Below are 18,442 nucleotides of genomic sequence, written 5' to 3' on the forward strand. Positions count from 1 at the left end.
TCGATGGGAGAGAGATCTGGTGATCTGGCAGGCCAAGGAAGAGTTTGACAAGCTTGCAGACAGTTCATAGCAACACGTGCCGCATGTGGTCTGGCATTGTCCTGCTGAAAAACCAGCCCAGGGGGCTGCAAAAGGAACATTAGCAAAACAGGTCTTAAGATGTCGTCGACGTACCGCTGTGCAGTAACTGTACCTCTAAGGACGACCAAAGGGGTCCGGCTGTCAAAGGAAATGGCCCCCCAGACCATAATGCCTTGTTGAGGGCCGGTGTGGCGTGCAATAATGAAGGCAGGATCCCCCCTCTGCCCTGTGCGTCTCCAAACACGTCTTCGATGATCGTCAGTACACAGTTGGAAGCGGGATTCGTCGCTAAAGACTATACGTCCACAATCGGCATCATTCCAGCCATATTTGTTCAAAACATTCATGCATACAAAATTTCAAAGCAATCGGATGATTGCTTCTTGGTGCGTTGATTTTTTTGTTATTGAGTGTATATTTTCAGTTATATCAAATAATAAAATTCACTTATAATTGGTTCGTAATTTCCTTAAAAATAACTAAACAATTCGAAACAATTGAAATATGAGAGCAGACGATTTTTATTAATTCCAATTTAAAACCAAAAATCGTTTGAGATTTTTAAAATTAATTTCATAAATTTAAATTAGCTGATTTAGTTCAGCTGTGGACATAAATAAGAAAACTTTTAAAAATCGTCTGCTTTGAAAAATTGTGGTACGTGAATATTCTAAATAACTAATTTCTAATCTATTATTGAAGCAAGCTCTTAGAAAATGTCGCTTTGCAAGATATGCAAATTTGGTCAAATATTTGACGATAAAGGCATATACGAGCCCTTCATACATTGCAAGAGTTGTGGTTGTAGCTTTCATAAATGTTGTACGACGAGGAATAAAAAGAAAGCTCTGCTTTGCTCTGTTTGTTTGAGTGTATGTGAAACATCCAATCAACATTTAAATGCCAATTCTTCTTCCGCAATGCAAAAGGTTTCAAAAAATCGAAAACTTTTTGAAGAATATTTGAAAATAGCAAATCAACCTTTTGAATATCTTATTAAACAACCTCGCAAAATACCAGATATTGTCGATTGGAACTCTAAGAAAATGGCTGCATTGTTTAAGCGCATTGGTTTGAAAAAAGAAATTTTTCTAAAAAACATCAATGGCTATCAGTTTCTTAACATAACAAAGGAGGAAATCATTAAATGTGGTTTTAAGCTAGGACCAACATTAAAAGTTATGAACCAATGGAACATTCTAAGATGGAAACATTCGATTGCAAACAATCAAAGTTAAAACAGCCATTAATCTATCATTAAAAAACGGAAATTGTAATGATAACAAATTAAGGAAAATATATGTTTGAATATATAAGCCTTCGTTTTTGTGTACCATTGTGAACTTCGCAATACTTTTTTTTTCAAATCGTCCTGAAAACTTAATTATGGCAACAAAAAACTTTTCATAAAAACTGTAAAAAAAATTATAAACAAAATCACATTTTTACAACACTTGAGTATTTCATTATATGTATATTATTTCAATTCAGATTTAAGAGTTAAAGAAATAACACGTAATAGAGTTTTAAAAATATTAAATTTATATAAAAAACTATCTTTGAAATGTAATTTTTGTCTGTGTTTCATGCAAGTCGGTAAAATAATTAAATGCATTTATTATCAGTGAAATGCATTTTCATACAGATCCTTTAGCATGTATTTTCAGTTTTAAATCTATTTAGCCAGTGTAGTGTACTTAACATCATAAATAAAACTTTTTCATATTCAGCTTTTCTTGAAATTGATTTTCTTTGTGATAACTGCGAATTTTCAAGTTTAATATTTGTAATGAGTTCTAAAGGAAATTAATGAACAAAATTTAATAACTACAATTGATTCTTTAATTATTAATGATTTATTTTAGGTTTAAGTAAGTTATTTATTTCATTTTGATAGGTATCTTATAATGTTATATTGAATCTTATTATTTCATCTCGTTTAAGGGCTATCCTTAATATACTTACCCTAATCATCGATTGTTTTTTTTCTTCAGGTAAACACGGGTTTTATGACTTCATAATGATCTGTTTATCTTTCCTTTTTTTATAAAATTTTTATGTCACACAGCTCATCAAAAAGTGCTGACGAGTACAGTTTTATCAGCTTACTTAAATTACATAATAACTTTAAGATTGGCGCAGTAATAACCGATTCTGGCTCTTACACTATTAAATTTCACTTTTAACTCAACCTATTAGTCACAAAATTTTTTTAATAGTTATTAAAAAAAATTATTCACTACATATTTTTATCTCAAAATATCGATTCGTAAGAAATTATTTATAAATAGATAAATGATAATTTTTTTTTCCATATAGTTAAGTGCCACTACCCGGTATACATTTGCCTAGTATGCCATCAATGTTATCTTCTGCTCAAGTCCCACTGCCCAGTATGCATTTAGCCGGTACTTTGAACACTGGTGTTTCTTCCAATATATCCTCAGTCGATATTAAAATATCAAATAAATATAATTATTTCAATGAATAAATTAATATCAAATCGGATATAACATATATTTCAGACATTCTCCAAAGCTACTTTGTAATTATTGGCATTCACCGGTGAAAGTCGACATTCTCTTGATTTCGGTAACATGTACATTAAATATGTTTTGCCACCCCAAATATTTTTACATTAAGTTCTTTGAAGTCAGTAGGTTTAACTAAATTTTGTCAAATATTATAATTTTATTGTAAAACTAATTTTTTATAGTCTTAGATAATTTGTAAGAGGAGTGTTTTTTCAAAAAAATAAAAATTACTCCAAGGAAAAAAGAAGACTGTTTTTGAAAAGTTGCTATAAATTAAAGGACCTATCTATAACTGTCAACGACTCAATAAGTTTGAGGAAAAAGTGGCAACTAAGTCATTAGAGTTTAGAGCATACTACCCACTGCTAACAAAAAATTTAAATTTTTGGGTCTAGTAGGGTGCAAATTGTATACTTATAATCAAAAATTCAAATATTTTGCAAATGCTTTGTAGAGAGCCGTGGTGGTTAAGGGAATAGTCCCAATGAGGTAATCCTGGTTCGAGTCCCGGTAATGGTTGATTGATTCGAATTCCGCACCCGGCTCACACCAACCACAATGCTGGCGAAAAATATCCTTAGTAGTAGACGGGTCATGGTGTAGAATCCCTTTGCCGTCAGGCTAACCGTGGGAAGTTTCCGAGATTTTCCTCTCCATGTAACGCAAATGTGGGTCAGTTTCATCAAAAAGTTCGTCAAGGAAGCTAATTTCTCCCGATACTTGATCCAGGAGTTCCTTTGTCTTCTGAATTGGGTTCAAAATTGCAAGGCTACGGAGCTCAACATTAATANTCGTAAACCCATAAAATTGGATCTGCTGTTCAACGGCGGTGATAAAATAAAAATGTTATATAGTAAACTATATTTAACGCATAGTAAACTGTAGTATTATATAAAATGTTATAAAGTAAATGTTATATTGTACTAACTATTAAAATCCAACTGTTAGAAATATGTTTATCAAAAAAATTCCCAATATTTTGGTAATGTTATAACATATACTTACAACTTAATGCCCAAACTTGTAAACGGCGAACTCCGGATAATAATGTCAAGCTTTGTTGCATACAAGTTGAAGATATATTTATTTTCGAGGTAGATTCCATCACATGCGGCATAATTTGTTTAATAACAGAACCAATCATTTTTTCAGCATTCCGATTCATCTCCTTCCACTGATGCAAAATGACATTGTCATTTTCGGCATCACCTGCATTCGATTCCGCATTTAATTTACAAAAAGAATCGAAAGCAAAGACTAAAACGATGATCAACACTATATCCGAAGCTTTCATTTTGGCATTCGGAGAGGGCTTTAAAAACTACAATTCTTTGAAATTCTGCTTTTGCTTAATATGACAGAGCTCAAAGGGAATTTTTTTCCTCCTTCCTTCTATTATATTGTGTTACGAGAAAAAGATTGTAAGATTAATTGTTCTTATCGTTCATGAGATCTTGAAGATGATACGAATTATTTTAATTGAATTGATTGTCCCATACATTAAATCCTGTTTGAATTTGTTACCATACATTCGAAGCAAGAATTGAAGAATGAAAGCAGTAAATAACAATCATTATAATTCGAGAAAGAAAAAAATAGAAAGTCAAGAACTGATTTACGGGAGGGCATTCGGGGCACGTACCCAGGGTCCCTAACTCTTTATTTTATTTTATAACCGGCGTTGAACAGCTGACCCGATTCTGAATTTACGACTGTCTATGTTCAATTCTTTAGCCTTGTACTTTTGAACCCAGCACAGAAGACAGGGGAACTTGTGAATCAAGCATCGGGACAAACTAGCCTTCGAAAAGAAGTTTTTGATGAAACTAACCAGCATTTGCGTTGCATGGAGATGAAAACCACGAAAACCTCCGACGGTTAGTTTGACTGCAAATTGGTTCTATTTCATGATCCGTTTACCACTGAGGATATTTTTACGTTAGTACTTGAGATCCTATTAATCAGCCACAGTTGCGATTCAAACCTGGGTTTCCTCATTGGGAGGCGAACGCTCTAACACCTGAGTAACCGTGGTGATCCCCAAATTGTAAGGGTGCCTCCCCATCCCGAATTACATTAATGCTTTTTATCTTTTTTAAAAATAAGTTTGGCCTTTAACTTGTAATGGCCTCCAAATTATCTTTTACTTTTTCATATTATAACGTCAACTTTCATCCGAGTATTTTAAAATGTGAAATGCATTTAATGCCAGTTTTCCTTTTTCTCCATAAAATTGTTGTTGCCTCAAATAAACTCTAATAAGTGTTTTTTTTTATGCAAATAATTAATCTTACAAATAATTAGAATGGATTTAATAAATTATTTTTTTAGATTGCTTTCTACGTACTTATTACGAATGTCTTGTTTCCAACATAATTTTCATTATTTTCACCAACTCACTCTATCATTTCAAAAAATTTTTTCATAATTTAGATAAATTAAATTTCTATATGATGTATTTCTAAAAAAGTTATTTGGTAGTTAACAATCAGCTGTCGCCAAAAGGTTTATCGATGAAAGGTTTAACTGAAACTTTGTGATTCTTTTAGAGGGCCTGCAAGTGGCTTTGTGCCCAAGGCTCCGTGACCTGTATGTACGATAGAAAAAATAATGTTTTGATTAACACAAATGGCCTTCAAAATAATTAACTATTTAAAAGCATCTATTTGAATGCATTAATGATCACACAAAAAATGGAAAATACAATTGGAAAAAACATTAGTAAAATATTAACAATTTCAAACTTTTGTTTGGTAAGAAAATTGTTATGGCGATTTGGGAATATTCAAAATGACTTAAAAATAGATTAATTTTTTATTTCAGCCATTTAATATATCATTTCTGACCTTTCAATTTTTAAGTCAACAAATAGCTTTTACACGATTTCGTATTAGCTGGAATTAATTTTTTGACGCGTCATTGTAGGCAAAAAATTCCCAAATATCAAGAAAGCAAAAAAAAAAAATTTAAAAATGTTTTAAGAACCATGAATAAATCCATGGTAAACTATCAAGTCAGGCCCGCTGCAAAATTGGGAAGAAAAAAAATGTCCTATTAATTTGCGTTCTGTTTTACTTTGAAGTCATTTTATAAATTTTAATTAAAAAATTTTTAGACTGAAAAATATAAACTAGTTCAAAATTAAATAAATAATATATTTTGAAAGGGTTGATTTAAGTATGTTCATCAGGAGATGATCTATGTTGTGGTTTTGAGAACACTGCTAAAAATATTACATTTTTGACTATATAAAATTATTTATACAACATGTTGTCAGACAATGTGATTTAATAATTCTGTTAAAGGGAAAAATTTCAAACGCGAGAACGAATTTCAAGGGAAAGTCACAGAGAGAAAAAAAAAATGAAATGCAAGTTTACTTACAAGCGCTGGCGTGTGGGATTGCAGTGGAGAAGGAAATATAGCACCCTAGATAATTTTTTAAAATTTAATCATAGTTTTTGTTACTAACAAGCAATTAGCAATTTAAAAATTGCATTAACCAAGTGCTAACTAGTTAGTTTTTATTTATAATTCAGTAACAAAACTGAGCACATTGAATTCCATTATTTTACCTCCTGTCTCAATTCTTTTCATAAAAGCATGTTTTTTTTTTTGAGGAAAGAACGTTTTTTAAATAATAGCATTATCACGATTCTTTTTTCTTTTCACGCTTATCATTTTAGAATCGTGGTGGCTAAGGGGATAGAGCTTTCGCCTTTTAATGAGGTGACTGGGTTCGAATCCCAGCGATGACTGATCGATACGAATTCCGCAACCAGCTTGTACCGACCACAGTGCTGACGTAAAATATTATCAGTGATCGATAGATCATGGGTTAGAGTCCTCTTGCCGTCAGGCTAATCCTGGGAAATTTTCCTCTCCATGTAACGCAAATGTGGGTTGGTTCCATCAAAAAGGCAAATTTCTCCAAAGGAGTTCCCTTGTCTTTTGAATTAGGTTGAAAATTACAAGGCTACGGAGTTGAACATTAGTAGCCCTAAGCCCAAAATTGAGTAGCTGTTCAACGACGGTTATAAGAATACTTATCACTTTATGCCTCAAATTTACCAAGAAATACTCAAAACCAAGAATTAAAAAGTCAGAGAATATTGACTTTTCATACATTACCGTAACAGAACATCCTGCATCGTCCTAGGTGCAAAAAGGTGATACATCATTTTTGATAATCCAATCAAAGTATGAAATTGAATTAAACAATTTTTAAGATAAAATTTTTAAAATAATAAGTCAAAATAAAAAAGCGCTAAAAGCAGCTAAAGTCAAATTTGCCTACAGTAAACAATTTAAATAAACAGTTAGAAACTAAAAACAAGCAAAACGAAGCTTTAACATAAAGGAAATGAAGTGCTGTTTTTACCGACATATATATCTTTAAAGTTTTGTTTGTTTTTGGTTTCTAATTTTTCATTTAAATAATTTTTGATAAGTTATTTTAATGCTACAAATATTACTTGGAATATTCACTCTTTAAAGCGTGGACAGTACTAGGATTTATAAAAGAATTGAAGTTATGAGAAAACGTGAAAGTATAATAAAAAGTCTGAAGACATATTGCTTATAAAATAATAACTAAGTATACTTAAGTTCATAATATTACTCTACATTCCATAGATTCAATTGATTATCATTACCTGAAATGAGATGGTCTTACTTTAAAAACAATACATGCAGTGAAAATTTCAATTTAGAAACACTGCAAAATGGTTTCAATAAGTTCATCGCTTTTGTTAATAAAATTCTTACAATAAAAAAAAGTAATAATTTCCAACCTTACACCAGCAACTATTTATGTAAATATATCTATTATTTATTTGCATGCATGAGCTTATTCAAAATCGCTTCAATAAGCTTCACATTTTTGTGAACAAAATTCTTAAAATGAAATAAAAAGTAACGATTTCCAACATTACATTAGCCACTACTTATACATGCAAATATATCTATTATATATTGAGAACAACTCTGAGAACAGAAGAAACATACATATATATTTTAAAAGGATTGGGGGGAAAATTTAAAACAATCAGATTTTTTATATTTTACTAATTTATATGATCTCGAGGTGGCTATTTTTTTTCATCCAAAAAACTTATCTATTTTTCCTAGTACTTAAAACCGAGATCAAAATTATGATGAAAATAGTTTTCTATTAGATAAATATTTAACAAATATTTTATTTGTATTTTTGCAATCTTTACAATTAAAGAGAAGGCAAGGGCAAACCTTTAATCAAAACGTTTAAAAATTTAATTGTTCTTTGTGAGACCTTCTTTCTCATAAAATATCTCAATATTAGTTAACAGTAACGAGAATTTCCTTATTTTACGAGAATTTCCTTCCTTTACGAGAATTTTTTTACACTCTAATATAATGTGCGTTTCTTTTACAATAAAATCAGATAATTGATTTATATAATTTAGAAACCACATTTTTAGTCTTGCAGACTCGAGTTAAGTGATGCGATTTGAAAACATTTGATCACTATTCAGGATTAAGCGAAGATGTATTTACATTGAACAAAAATGAATAGGTGAGTAAGACATGTGTGAGGAAATTAAAAGTTAAATAATAAATAAATTAAATAAATAAAAAAATTAATTAATAAATTAAATAAATAAAAAAATTAAATAATAAATCAAATAAATAAAAAAATTAAAAAATAATTAAATTAAACAATAAATAAATTAAATAATAAATAAATGGGTTAATGAATAAATTAAATAGTAAATAAATGTTTGCAATAAAAACTTAAACATTAAAGTGCTTTATAAATGGATAAGTAAATAAAACTTCAATACAATAAAAACTTTGAAACAAAACCTGGAGAAATGAGCCACAGTTTATTCGAACTTTTTTTCTACAATTTATTATAGTGGCAGTAAAGGAGCTGAATTGAGCATTTCCTTTAGCAACATATTATACACATTGATTAAAATTCTGCAAATTGCTAGTAACAATATGTTCTATACATTTCAAATATAACAGCAAAATTGCATAGTGAAACAATTATGAATTCATTTTAAATAAAATATTACTGTATCACTTGATGAAAGCAAATGTAATAAAAAACATTCAATTATTCTTTGATTAACAAATAACAAGTAATCATTATTATTGAAAGCTATTTTTATACATTTGGAAAAAAAATGGTATACATAAAAACGAAAGACTTGTGGTAATTACATATTCAGAAAAAATAAGCAATAAGTTAAATAGCTCTTTTTAAAATTAAATTGATTTTTCAAAATTGTAACAATTTTGCTATAATTGATTGAAATTAAAGATTATAGAAAGGACTTAAATAACAAGATTAATATTAAATTGCTTAAGAATATTTACTTTAAATGATTTAAGCTAATAATTTTCAAAATTAAAACTAAAATAAACTCAGAGTAAATCTAAGTATTTCTTGAAGCAATACAAAAATTGCACGATGGAAACAGATTTTCCTTAAATATACACGTTCAATTCAGATAATAAAAACTTTTCAAATGTTAAAAATCACTCAGAAATCAACAAAAACTTCTATAGTAATATAAGTATTAGGTACGATTGCTTTAATTAGATATAACAAACAAAATGTTTCAAACTCGAAAATTAAAGCATGAATAATGTTCATTTAAATTAGCCCAATGTCAGTTAGAGAAGTAATCACTAACAAATTTGATCATTTTATAGGATAAACAACACATTAGCATTAGACTTTTTTAACAATTGTCTAATTTTTAAGCAATTTATAATAGTAGATTGTTAAATGAATTCCTATTTTTTTTTATAATAATACTATCAAATATCAATATAGAATTTTATAAAAATCATAAAAAAGAAGAAAAAAAATATGTGTGTTGACTATTTAAAAATAAATTAAAAATAGTTCAAAATCTGTAATCATAAAAACTGATTAAATAAGAGAAATGATATTTTAAACATTACTTATAAAGCATTGCAAAATTATGAGAGCAACATAGATTATTAAGTCAAAGACCATGATGAACGTAAACTTATAAAGCAGTTTTTAAAACTTGATATAAAAAGTTTTTTAAACATACAGCATACTTCAATCAATTTCATTCATTCATCTATCTAAATTCTTTAGATAAAACATTTCAAAAACTCTTTATAAAATGTACTCTACAACTGGACTTCATTTCAGACTTTATTTACAATGCAAACCTTCAACTTCAACAGGTTTTGTATACTATGAGAACTGTTTTTTCTTTGTCAAACAAATTATACTCAGTTTATGTTATTATTGACAAAAACTAAAATGCATTAAGATTTTAAAAAAATAATAATGAAATTTATTTATCTGTTTAAACAATGAAAATATTTTTTTTATAATTCCAGCTAAAAAAAAATTTATAGCAGCATTTTTTAAGAAGCTTAAAAGCATAAAGTATTGAATTATTTACAAATAATTGCTGTAACCAATAAATAACCACAAGAAAATATGAAATCGGTAAACAATATTACTTAAAATTATTCCTAAAAGTTTTATGAAAACAGTTTAATTTATATGTAACAAATTATGTTAGAGAAAAAAATATACATATGAACATTTGCAGTTATAACAATTTTATATAACACAACAACACAATGAGGATACTACAGTGACAGACAATCTTCATTGAATTTTTTGATAATTATACTATTCCTTATCAATCAAAATTTTCATTTATGAAACTATCAGTGAGATACAGATGTAGGTTTTAAAAAAATACAAATCTTCATGAAATAATAACTGCAATCAAATAAATAACCATAAGAAAATATTGAAATTAATAAACGAAGTTATTCAGAATTATACTTTTTTTTCCATTTTTGATTAATTTAATGCAAAGAATGCATTGTAAAAATAAAAATTGTTATATAACGTATTAGCATAATAATGATACATATGTCCAGTCAGAGCTTTTTTCTTAAATAAGTAAGACATTTTTAATTCATCAATAGGACACTTATGACACTATAGATTTACTTGCAAACTGAAAAGTAGATACAAATTTCATTTGAAAAATAAATCCATTTATTAATAAAGCATTTAACTTATCCACAAATGAAGCTAAATGCTCAAACAAATAAACATTTATAATGAAATTAACTTTTTTATTTTTTTAATTAGACAACTTAACTGATTAAACTCAGAACTTCCTCAAGATCATTTTTGAAATGATCAAAATAAGAGCTACAAAAGTTTTCGTTTTTTTTTAATATTTGAACTAACTACTATAACTTATTATTGAAACCTTTCCAAATCAAAGATAAATAATAGAATGAAATAAAAACACAAAAAAATTATATATTTTAACAAGACAACATAATTCATGAAATATTGGATCAATTTTAATGTTTTGAACATAAAAACTAATTTAGGTTTTAGATTACTAATGATTCTTTACTATTAAGAGTTAAGATTGAGTACATAAAAGAACCAGAAAAATCAATTCCTTTTAAAAAAAATTATAAACTTTAGAACTTTTGAGCATATTTATGTAACATTAATTTAAAAAAAACTGAATAAAATATTCAAAAATTATAAGATGGCATTCCAATTAAAAGCACCAATAAATGAGCAAATGTGTCAGAAATAGTTTAAAAAATAGCAAATAGTATGTGATTATCAAAGTAGCTGCCTTGAAACATACAGCCCAATTTTCAAATTACACAGCTCAATTCCTTTGTAAAGATTATCAATGACATCAATATTTTTTTTTAAATCTGAAAGGTTTCTATACACCAGGGGGTGGTTTTAAAAGAAGAATTTATACTGATTTTGAAAATCGGGCTGGCAGAATTGTTATAGTTTTAGCACCATTTAGATCAAGAATATAAGTCATAATATTTTTATTGTCACTTAACAGATTCAATACAGAACAAATCGGAAAAGAAAAACAAAATTATACTTATTGTTAAAAAAGTTAAACAAATAAATACAGAATTAAATGTTATTAAAATACAGTCAAATTTCTATAATTCAAATCTCCAAAACTCAATTTTCTAACAATTTGGGCCGATTTTGGAAATTCCAGCAGAAGACTTCATTATTGAATCTTTTTTAATATAACTCAAAGTTCTCCACGATGATTAAAAAATACGAAAATAAAAAAATTTAATACCAGTGAAGTATAAACAAAATTGAACATTCTTTAGAGAAACAAATCTTTGATTTCTCTTAAGTTAGCAAGCATTTTCTTCAAAATAAAAAAAACATAAACAAAAATAATTCCTTTAAAAGAGTCAAGTTAAACAAAAAGTTACAATAAAAAAATTATGTTAGTAGAAATGAATACAAAAGACATGCTTTTAATACCTATTTTACCCCTTATACCTAATTTTTTTAATATTACAAAATATTTTAAAATGACATTTTTCTTAGTGCAAATGTCGACTGTAAATTGCTTTTAAAATTTTTTAGCTTTCTCCAGTAAAAAAATAAATAATTAATTTTCTGAAAGATAAATTTTCCGTTTTATTTTTTTAAAAAAACTTTTAATACTGCTATGAGTTACAGAAGCTTCACAGGACATGAAAATTATAATTATGCAGTTTAAAAGTAGGAGCTAATTTTCACAGTAGGTAATGAAAAATACTAAATGATTGTTTTGCATACATTTTTATACAAATGAATATTAAGAATAATTTATTGATATTACGATTTTGTATTGAGGTTTAGATTTGTTAAAATGTACAATCCATAAAAAAGCTTTAATTACAAATGAGAAAATGGGTTAGAAAGGCCAAGAGGGGATACACATTTAAAATATTTTTACAATACTGTAATACATACCATATTTATTTTTTCAAAATTATTTAAGAATGAATGTCAATGGTTGCAAAGTTTAAACTATGATTCTTTCATAAGCTATGGAAATTTATCAATCATTAATTAAATTTCATAAATTGAATGGAATTGAATTACTGAAATTTAATTCACAATTGATAAATTTCAATTTGCTTCATCAAGAAAAAAGTATAGATGCAATCACTAGAGAAAAGTATAACTTGGCAATCTAGATATCTGAAGCACAATGACTGAAAAAACAGGGAAGATACATTGAAGTAAATTTTTAGCTAAACATTAGAAGAAAGAAACAGGCTATTTAAAATCTTCACTGATGTAATCTATGAGAAATGTTATGCCTTAATATTTAAAAAAAATATTACAACAGGGGTAATAAAATGGAAAACAGATATGATATGATATGAAGAACTAAAGCTGTCATATACAGAAGTTTTTTTTTTTTTAATTAAAAAGAAACAGATATAAAATTTTAAATTGCAATCTGCATAAATTGTCAAAAAATTTCTAGAGTATTAAAAAATGGAAAGATATGCTTAAAAATAAAAAGATTACATGAAAAGAATAATACAGTACAGAACCCATTATCCGGAAATCAGAAAACCGGAAAACCAAAAAACCGGAACGAAATTCGATAAATTTTCCCGCCATTTTTCTAAAAAAAGGTTTTTTTCCTCATAAGAGTTTAGGATTTTTCTTTCTTTTTTTAAAGATGTTTACCTCACCATCATTTTGGAAATAATCATTAGTGTATTACTTCATCGTTTTTTCTTCTTTTTAAGATTATTTCCCAATATATATATATTTTTTATTTGGGTTTAACAATAAAAAAAACAGCTTTTGTAGTGATTCAGAAAACCGGAAAAATCAGTTATCCGGAATAGCGATAGTCCCGATCGCTCCGGATAATCGGTTCCCTACTGTATTTATATTTTGAGTTTAGTTGTTTTTAATAAAATAATGAAATAAACTAAAAACAGAAAAAAAAATCTAATTAATATCAGAATCAAATTATTCAATGAGTAGTTTAATACATTTTATAAAAAGTAAAGAATATTTTATATTTAAATTAGCTCAAGCTTGACTTGGCGAATTTATAAATAATTAGGTATGTACAAAGATATAGACTAAATATTTAAGACAAACTGTAACTTAAAAATACAAACACATATTAGAAACAAAACTACTGTACATTTTACAATACAATTATTCACATAATGCAAAAACAGAAATAATTTAAAAACAAAGTAAAAAAAATACATATTTATATTAGTTAATATTTATATAAAAATTACAAATGGTGAAAATAAAATTTTTATGTTTTTAAAAAACACTGAAAATAAAACACAATGATTTAGATTACATTTGGAAAAAAAAGGAGATGACAAGTTACAAAACAAGAAAAAAAATTCAACAAAACATTTAGATAGCTTAAGCATTGATTTACAAATAGAAAGCAATGAAAAATAAAAGTTTAATTAAAACAATATCAATTTTCTAAATTAATACTTTGAGACTTTTACTGCATTGGCACATGACTTCATTTGTTCACTTTCTTCTGTACATCATTTAATGAACTTATTAGTAAATACTTAGAACATGTTTTTTTTCTTCAAACATATAATAATATTTAAAAACAAACATTCAGAATGAATATTTAAATAATATTCATGAAATGAAAGCAAAGTTGATTTTTGTGCTAATGATAAGACAACTAATAGTTATACAATTATCATTGTTTAACAACAAAACAAACACTTAACAATCGTAGAATGGAATGTGAATTGGGATTCAAACAAATTTTTACATTCTAATTACTAACTATGGGTTATTTTAAAATATCTAACAATATAGATGGAAACAAATTAACAATTTTTATTTTATATAACAGACATGAAGCAAAGGTATTAATTAACAATGGTGATTAGTCACTAAAGTCACTAGTATCTCTGTCGCTCTCATCATCGGAGGATGGCTGAGGAGCCCCTGGAGGTGCTTCTGCATCTGGGTTACTAAAAAATGAATGCTAAAATGAGTAAGCTGTAGATCTAACTTATAAAAAAAATTAAATTTAGGAATGAAAATTGCAGGAAAAATTTACAAAGATAAAAGAAAATCCAAATCAAAACACTTTTCCCGTACTCACATTTAGTATTTTACTAAGGTAAAGCATGATGGAAATTAATCATACTTCCAATTTATAAAATAAATCCAAAGTGAGTCAGATTTACAAATTACAAGAGAGGAAGAAAAAATAGTTGTTTGAAAATTGACTCATCTGTAGTTTCCCAAAATTTTGTTAATGATTCTGTTGTAATATAACTATATATCTAGAGATGCAAACTAGTGTAGATAACTATGTTTTTTTTCTTTTTTCGTTGAGATAGTTTATAGTTTTCCTTAGTAACAAAGATAATTTTTAAGTATTTCCCATAATTAAATAAAAACAAAAACGCTAAATGTATCATTTTGTCTTTTTTCCACCAGTTGCATTTTTTCAACCAATAAAACAAAAAGATTAAACAAATTTAATTTTATCGAGATTAAACACCTGTTAGATTAACCGCATCAAAATATGGGGTTGTAAACAAACTTGAAAAAAAAATGAAAGACTTAAATATGGGAATGAATTTTATAATTCTGTTCTAAACAAATTGCCCAGTGATGCTAGCATGTCTCTTCAACCCAAATATCTTGTGGATTGTTTTAGAAATACATTTTATTTTGGTGAGCCACATTGAATTCATTAGCATACACATTAAAACAAACATGTGATGAAAATATAACAGAAAGCAACACGAATGCTTGTTTTTGATTTTAGAAAAAAGCTAATTCATATACAAACCATTTAACACTTCCAAAAATAATTGCAATTGTAAAGTTCTTCTTGACAAATATTTAAAAGCCCTGATATCAGGATTGGTTAGTTTCTGACAATTCAGGGTTTTAGCCACTTTAAGCCATGATTCTATTCATGTCATAAACCCCTTAATGACAATTGTCAAAACCCCAAAATATTAGAGTAGAAAATAATTATGAGCTATAATAAATGGAAAGTAATTATAAAAAAAGTACTTTAATTACAAGTAATTAATTTATTATGTCTTCTAATCATTTTGGCATTAAAAACATTTCTTGTTTTAACAATTACTGTCAAATATCCAAAATTTTGGTGTAGAAAACCATAAATCTATTATAAATATTAAATAATTATAAAATGGCCTCCTTGCCTTGCATGATTAAATTAAAACAATGAAAGCGCTAAATATAAATATGTTTTTTCATTATGAATTGCTCAAATTTCTATGAACAGTTTTTACATATTTCTTTAAAATAAGTAAAAACTCATATTCAGGAATGCCTTTTTTTTGTTTTTTTAATTTTACATATTGCAACTACCATAAGTTTGATTATTAAAAAATGATAATCATTTTAATAAACAATGACTTCAACATAATAATTCACAAAATGATTTCATTTCAAAGAACTAAATTTAAATTATAATGATATTAAATTATTTATTAAAAAAAAGGAAAGAATGTTATACTTGCTATCATGAGAGTGAAACTTATTAACTTTTTTTATTTTTGTAAAATTTGAAAATATTATTAAAATTTAATAAATTTTACTTTTGCAACTTTCAGTTTTTTAGAAATCACACTCTAATTGTATTTAAAACTAAGCATCACTGTTCTTACCCAGTTTAAACTTTGAAAAGTTATTTTAAAATACATTTTATGAAAATAAAGTGTGGTAAAAAAGAAGAAAAGAATCTTAAGTTTACTTTAGAATTTCTGGATCTACTCCTTCAGCGGTCATTTTGAGTTGAACAGCCCCAGGTTGAACACCCTGGAAATTACATAAATAGAATGATAATAACACCACATAAAAATTACATAATTATAATTTCAAAACATTATAAATTGTGCAGCCTGTTGTAAGGATAAAATACAGCATTTTGACAATGAATAAAGTTTTTCTACCAAATTTAAAAAATTTTCTGAGAAACTGTTGTCATCATTCATAATCTTCCATCTGAAAGAGAATTCAGATTTTTATGTACATTTTAAGTACCACTTAGAATATCTGATGTACGTCTAGAATGTAAGATCTTTGACGAAATTGCAAACTGAAAAAATTAACACTTATTCTGCAGTGCACGTTTGTAAAGTAATTCATTCATGCTGTTGTTACTGTCTTAATTTCAGCACTAGGAATTCAAAATAGTTTTTTTTTAAAAATATAACGAATCAGAGATTTAAGAAAACTGTACGAACTTTCTGAATCGAGAAACAATTTTAAAACAATAGTTTCTGTGGAACTTAAATTTACTTGTTTCACAAGTTGTTTTTACTTGTCTATAAGCTTAAGTGATTTTCACACTTTTCTATAATTTCATAGGTTTTAATGTATTGCTTACAAATACATAAATAGGTATAGAGCCATCATAAGTCCATACATACTCTTAAACATATGTTCTGCAGGCTGTTAGTGGCCAGCTAATCATATTTCATTATTATGCTAAATTTTTACTTTTATTAATTTGAAACAATAGTTAGATAAAAGTTGAAAAGGGTTGTTAAATAACAATTGTTTCAGATGATAACTAGTTGAGCGAAATTCAAGGAAAATGCTTATAAACAAGATAGATGAATTAAAAAAGAGAATGTTTAGTGTTTCATTAAGATTTAAATGATGAAACACTAAACAGACTAATTCCTCAAAAAATACAAAATTAAAAAAAGAAGAAACACATCTGACAAAGCAGTCTTTAGGAAAGATATGAAAGCAGGTACTAAAAACATTTCATGTACTACTAATGATGCTTTTGTTAACAAAAAAAATTACATCCACTGTTTTTCAGAGGATTGATTTTCGTATTGTAATGGGAAATGATTGGTAAACGTGATAGTAAAAAGCTTGTTAAAACCCAGAGCAAGGTGAAGTATTCGAGCTTTACAGTTGTGGATAGATTAAGACAAAATTATATTACCAAGCTTATCATCTTGAAATATTTGGCAAAACGTGGGTCTTGGGAAATTTTCATTTTAGGCTTTTCTTCTGGTTTATTACTGGTATCAGGAGCTGGTGGAGATGTATTTGAAGGCTTTACATCATTACCGGCGGCTGTAGTAGCTTTTTCAGGAGCAGGAGCACTAACTGGACCTTTTTCTGCATTTTCAGTTGATTCAGCAGCAACATCATCTAAGCCAGGAATTGAAGCCAACTAAGGGATTAAACAAATTTATAAGACATTAATATTTAAAAAATACTTAAAAGTTTATCATACAGATATTTCTAGCCAAACAAATTTAACCAGATTAGTGATTCTAATCAATCCATCAATTTGCTTCCTTACTGCAGCTTCTATTTACAATCACAACCCAGAAAAACATGAGCTGGAGAAAGCACTTGTTTGATGAAAAGAGCCCTTCTGGTCATATATAAATATAAAGTTTTTCTATCTTCCATAATACTTCACGCTTTTGGATTATAGCTATTAAATTTTTAATTTCATACAGCTTACACATTTAACATTTCATAATTAATATTACAACAAAGTTAGAAAATAGTGTACTCCTATAAGTGTTGATACTCTGATGTGGAAGTAGTGTTAAGCATTGTTATAGGCAGTTGACATGTCCTACAGGCTGGGCCGGATTTAAGCTTGGCGGGGCCCTAAGCTACTGAAAATGATGGGGCCCTTTTAAGTTCAATTCTATTTCTATAAACCTAAAGTAAACTGTCGTATTTTTTTGTTGCTGAATTATATTATTAAAAATTTGATAATATTGCTTGATTGTTAAATATATTGGTTGTGATGGGACTATAATGTAGAGCCTTTCTATTATTGCACATATTTTTTGAACGAGGAAAAAAACAGAAACTCATTTTAAGAACATCATAAGCACATTTTAAGCACCGAGTAAAGATTTGGCATGTTAGAAGAACCATTATATGTTTAACAGAGTTTTTTTTTCTTGAAATAATTATCGTCTGGCTT

The 18,442-nt window shown here is 27.3% G+C and overlaps 3 protein-coding genes across 3 annotated transcripts in view; all 3 read right to left on the bottom strand.

Moving 5' to 3' along the window:
• The window catches only part of LOC107453577 (O-acyltransferase like protein), a 37,308-nt gene extending 33,322 nt beyond the window's left edge, over window positions 1-3,986 (bottom strand). Inside the window, exon 1 of the mRNA XM_043047163.2 lies at window positions 3,621-3,986. Within this exon, the coding sequence (XP_042903097.1) occupies window positions 3,621-3,909 (289 nt within the window). The 5' untranslated portion in view covers window positions 3,910-3,986. The remainder of the gene's footprint in view (window positions 1-3,620) is intronic.
• LOC107452389 (zonadhesin-like) overlaps window positions 1-18,442 on the bottom strand; it is a 547,551-nt gene that overhangs the window by 428,252 nt on the left and 100,857 nt on the right. The window lies entirely within an intron of this gene.
• LOC107453595 (Coiled-coil domain containing 53) overlaps window positions 8,461-18,442 on the bottom strand; it is a 13,650-nt gene continuing 3,668 nt past the window's right edge. Inside the window, exons 3-5 of the mRNA XM_016070472.3 lie at window positions 17,432-17,665; window positions 16,223-16,287; window positions 8,461-14,450 (exon numbers count right to left, since the gene is read on the bottom strand). Of these exons, the coding sequence (XP_015925958.1) occupies window positions 14,363-14,450; window positions 16,223-16,287; window positions 17,432-17,665 (387 nt within the window). The 3' untranslated portion in view covers window positions 8,461-14,362. The remainder of the gene's footprint in view (window positions 14,451-16,222; window positions 16,288-17,431; window positions 17,666-18,442) is intronic.

The sequence above is a fragment of the Parasteatoda tepidariorum genome, chromosome 4, assembly GCF_043381705.1.
Source record: "Parasteatoda tepidariorum isolate YZ-2023 chromosome 4, CAS_Ptep_4.0, whole genome shotgun sequence".
Lineage (NCBI taxonomy): Eukaryota > Metazoa > Arthropoda > Arachnida > Araneae > Theridiidae > Parasteatoda > Parasteatoda tepidariorum.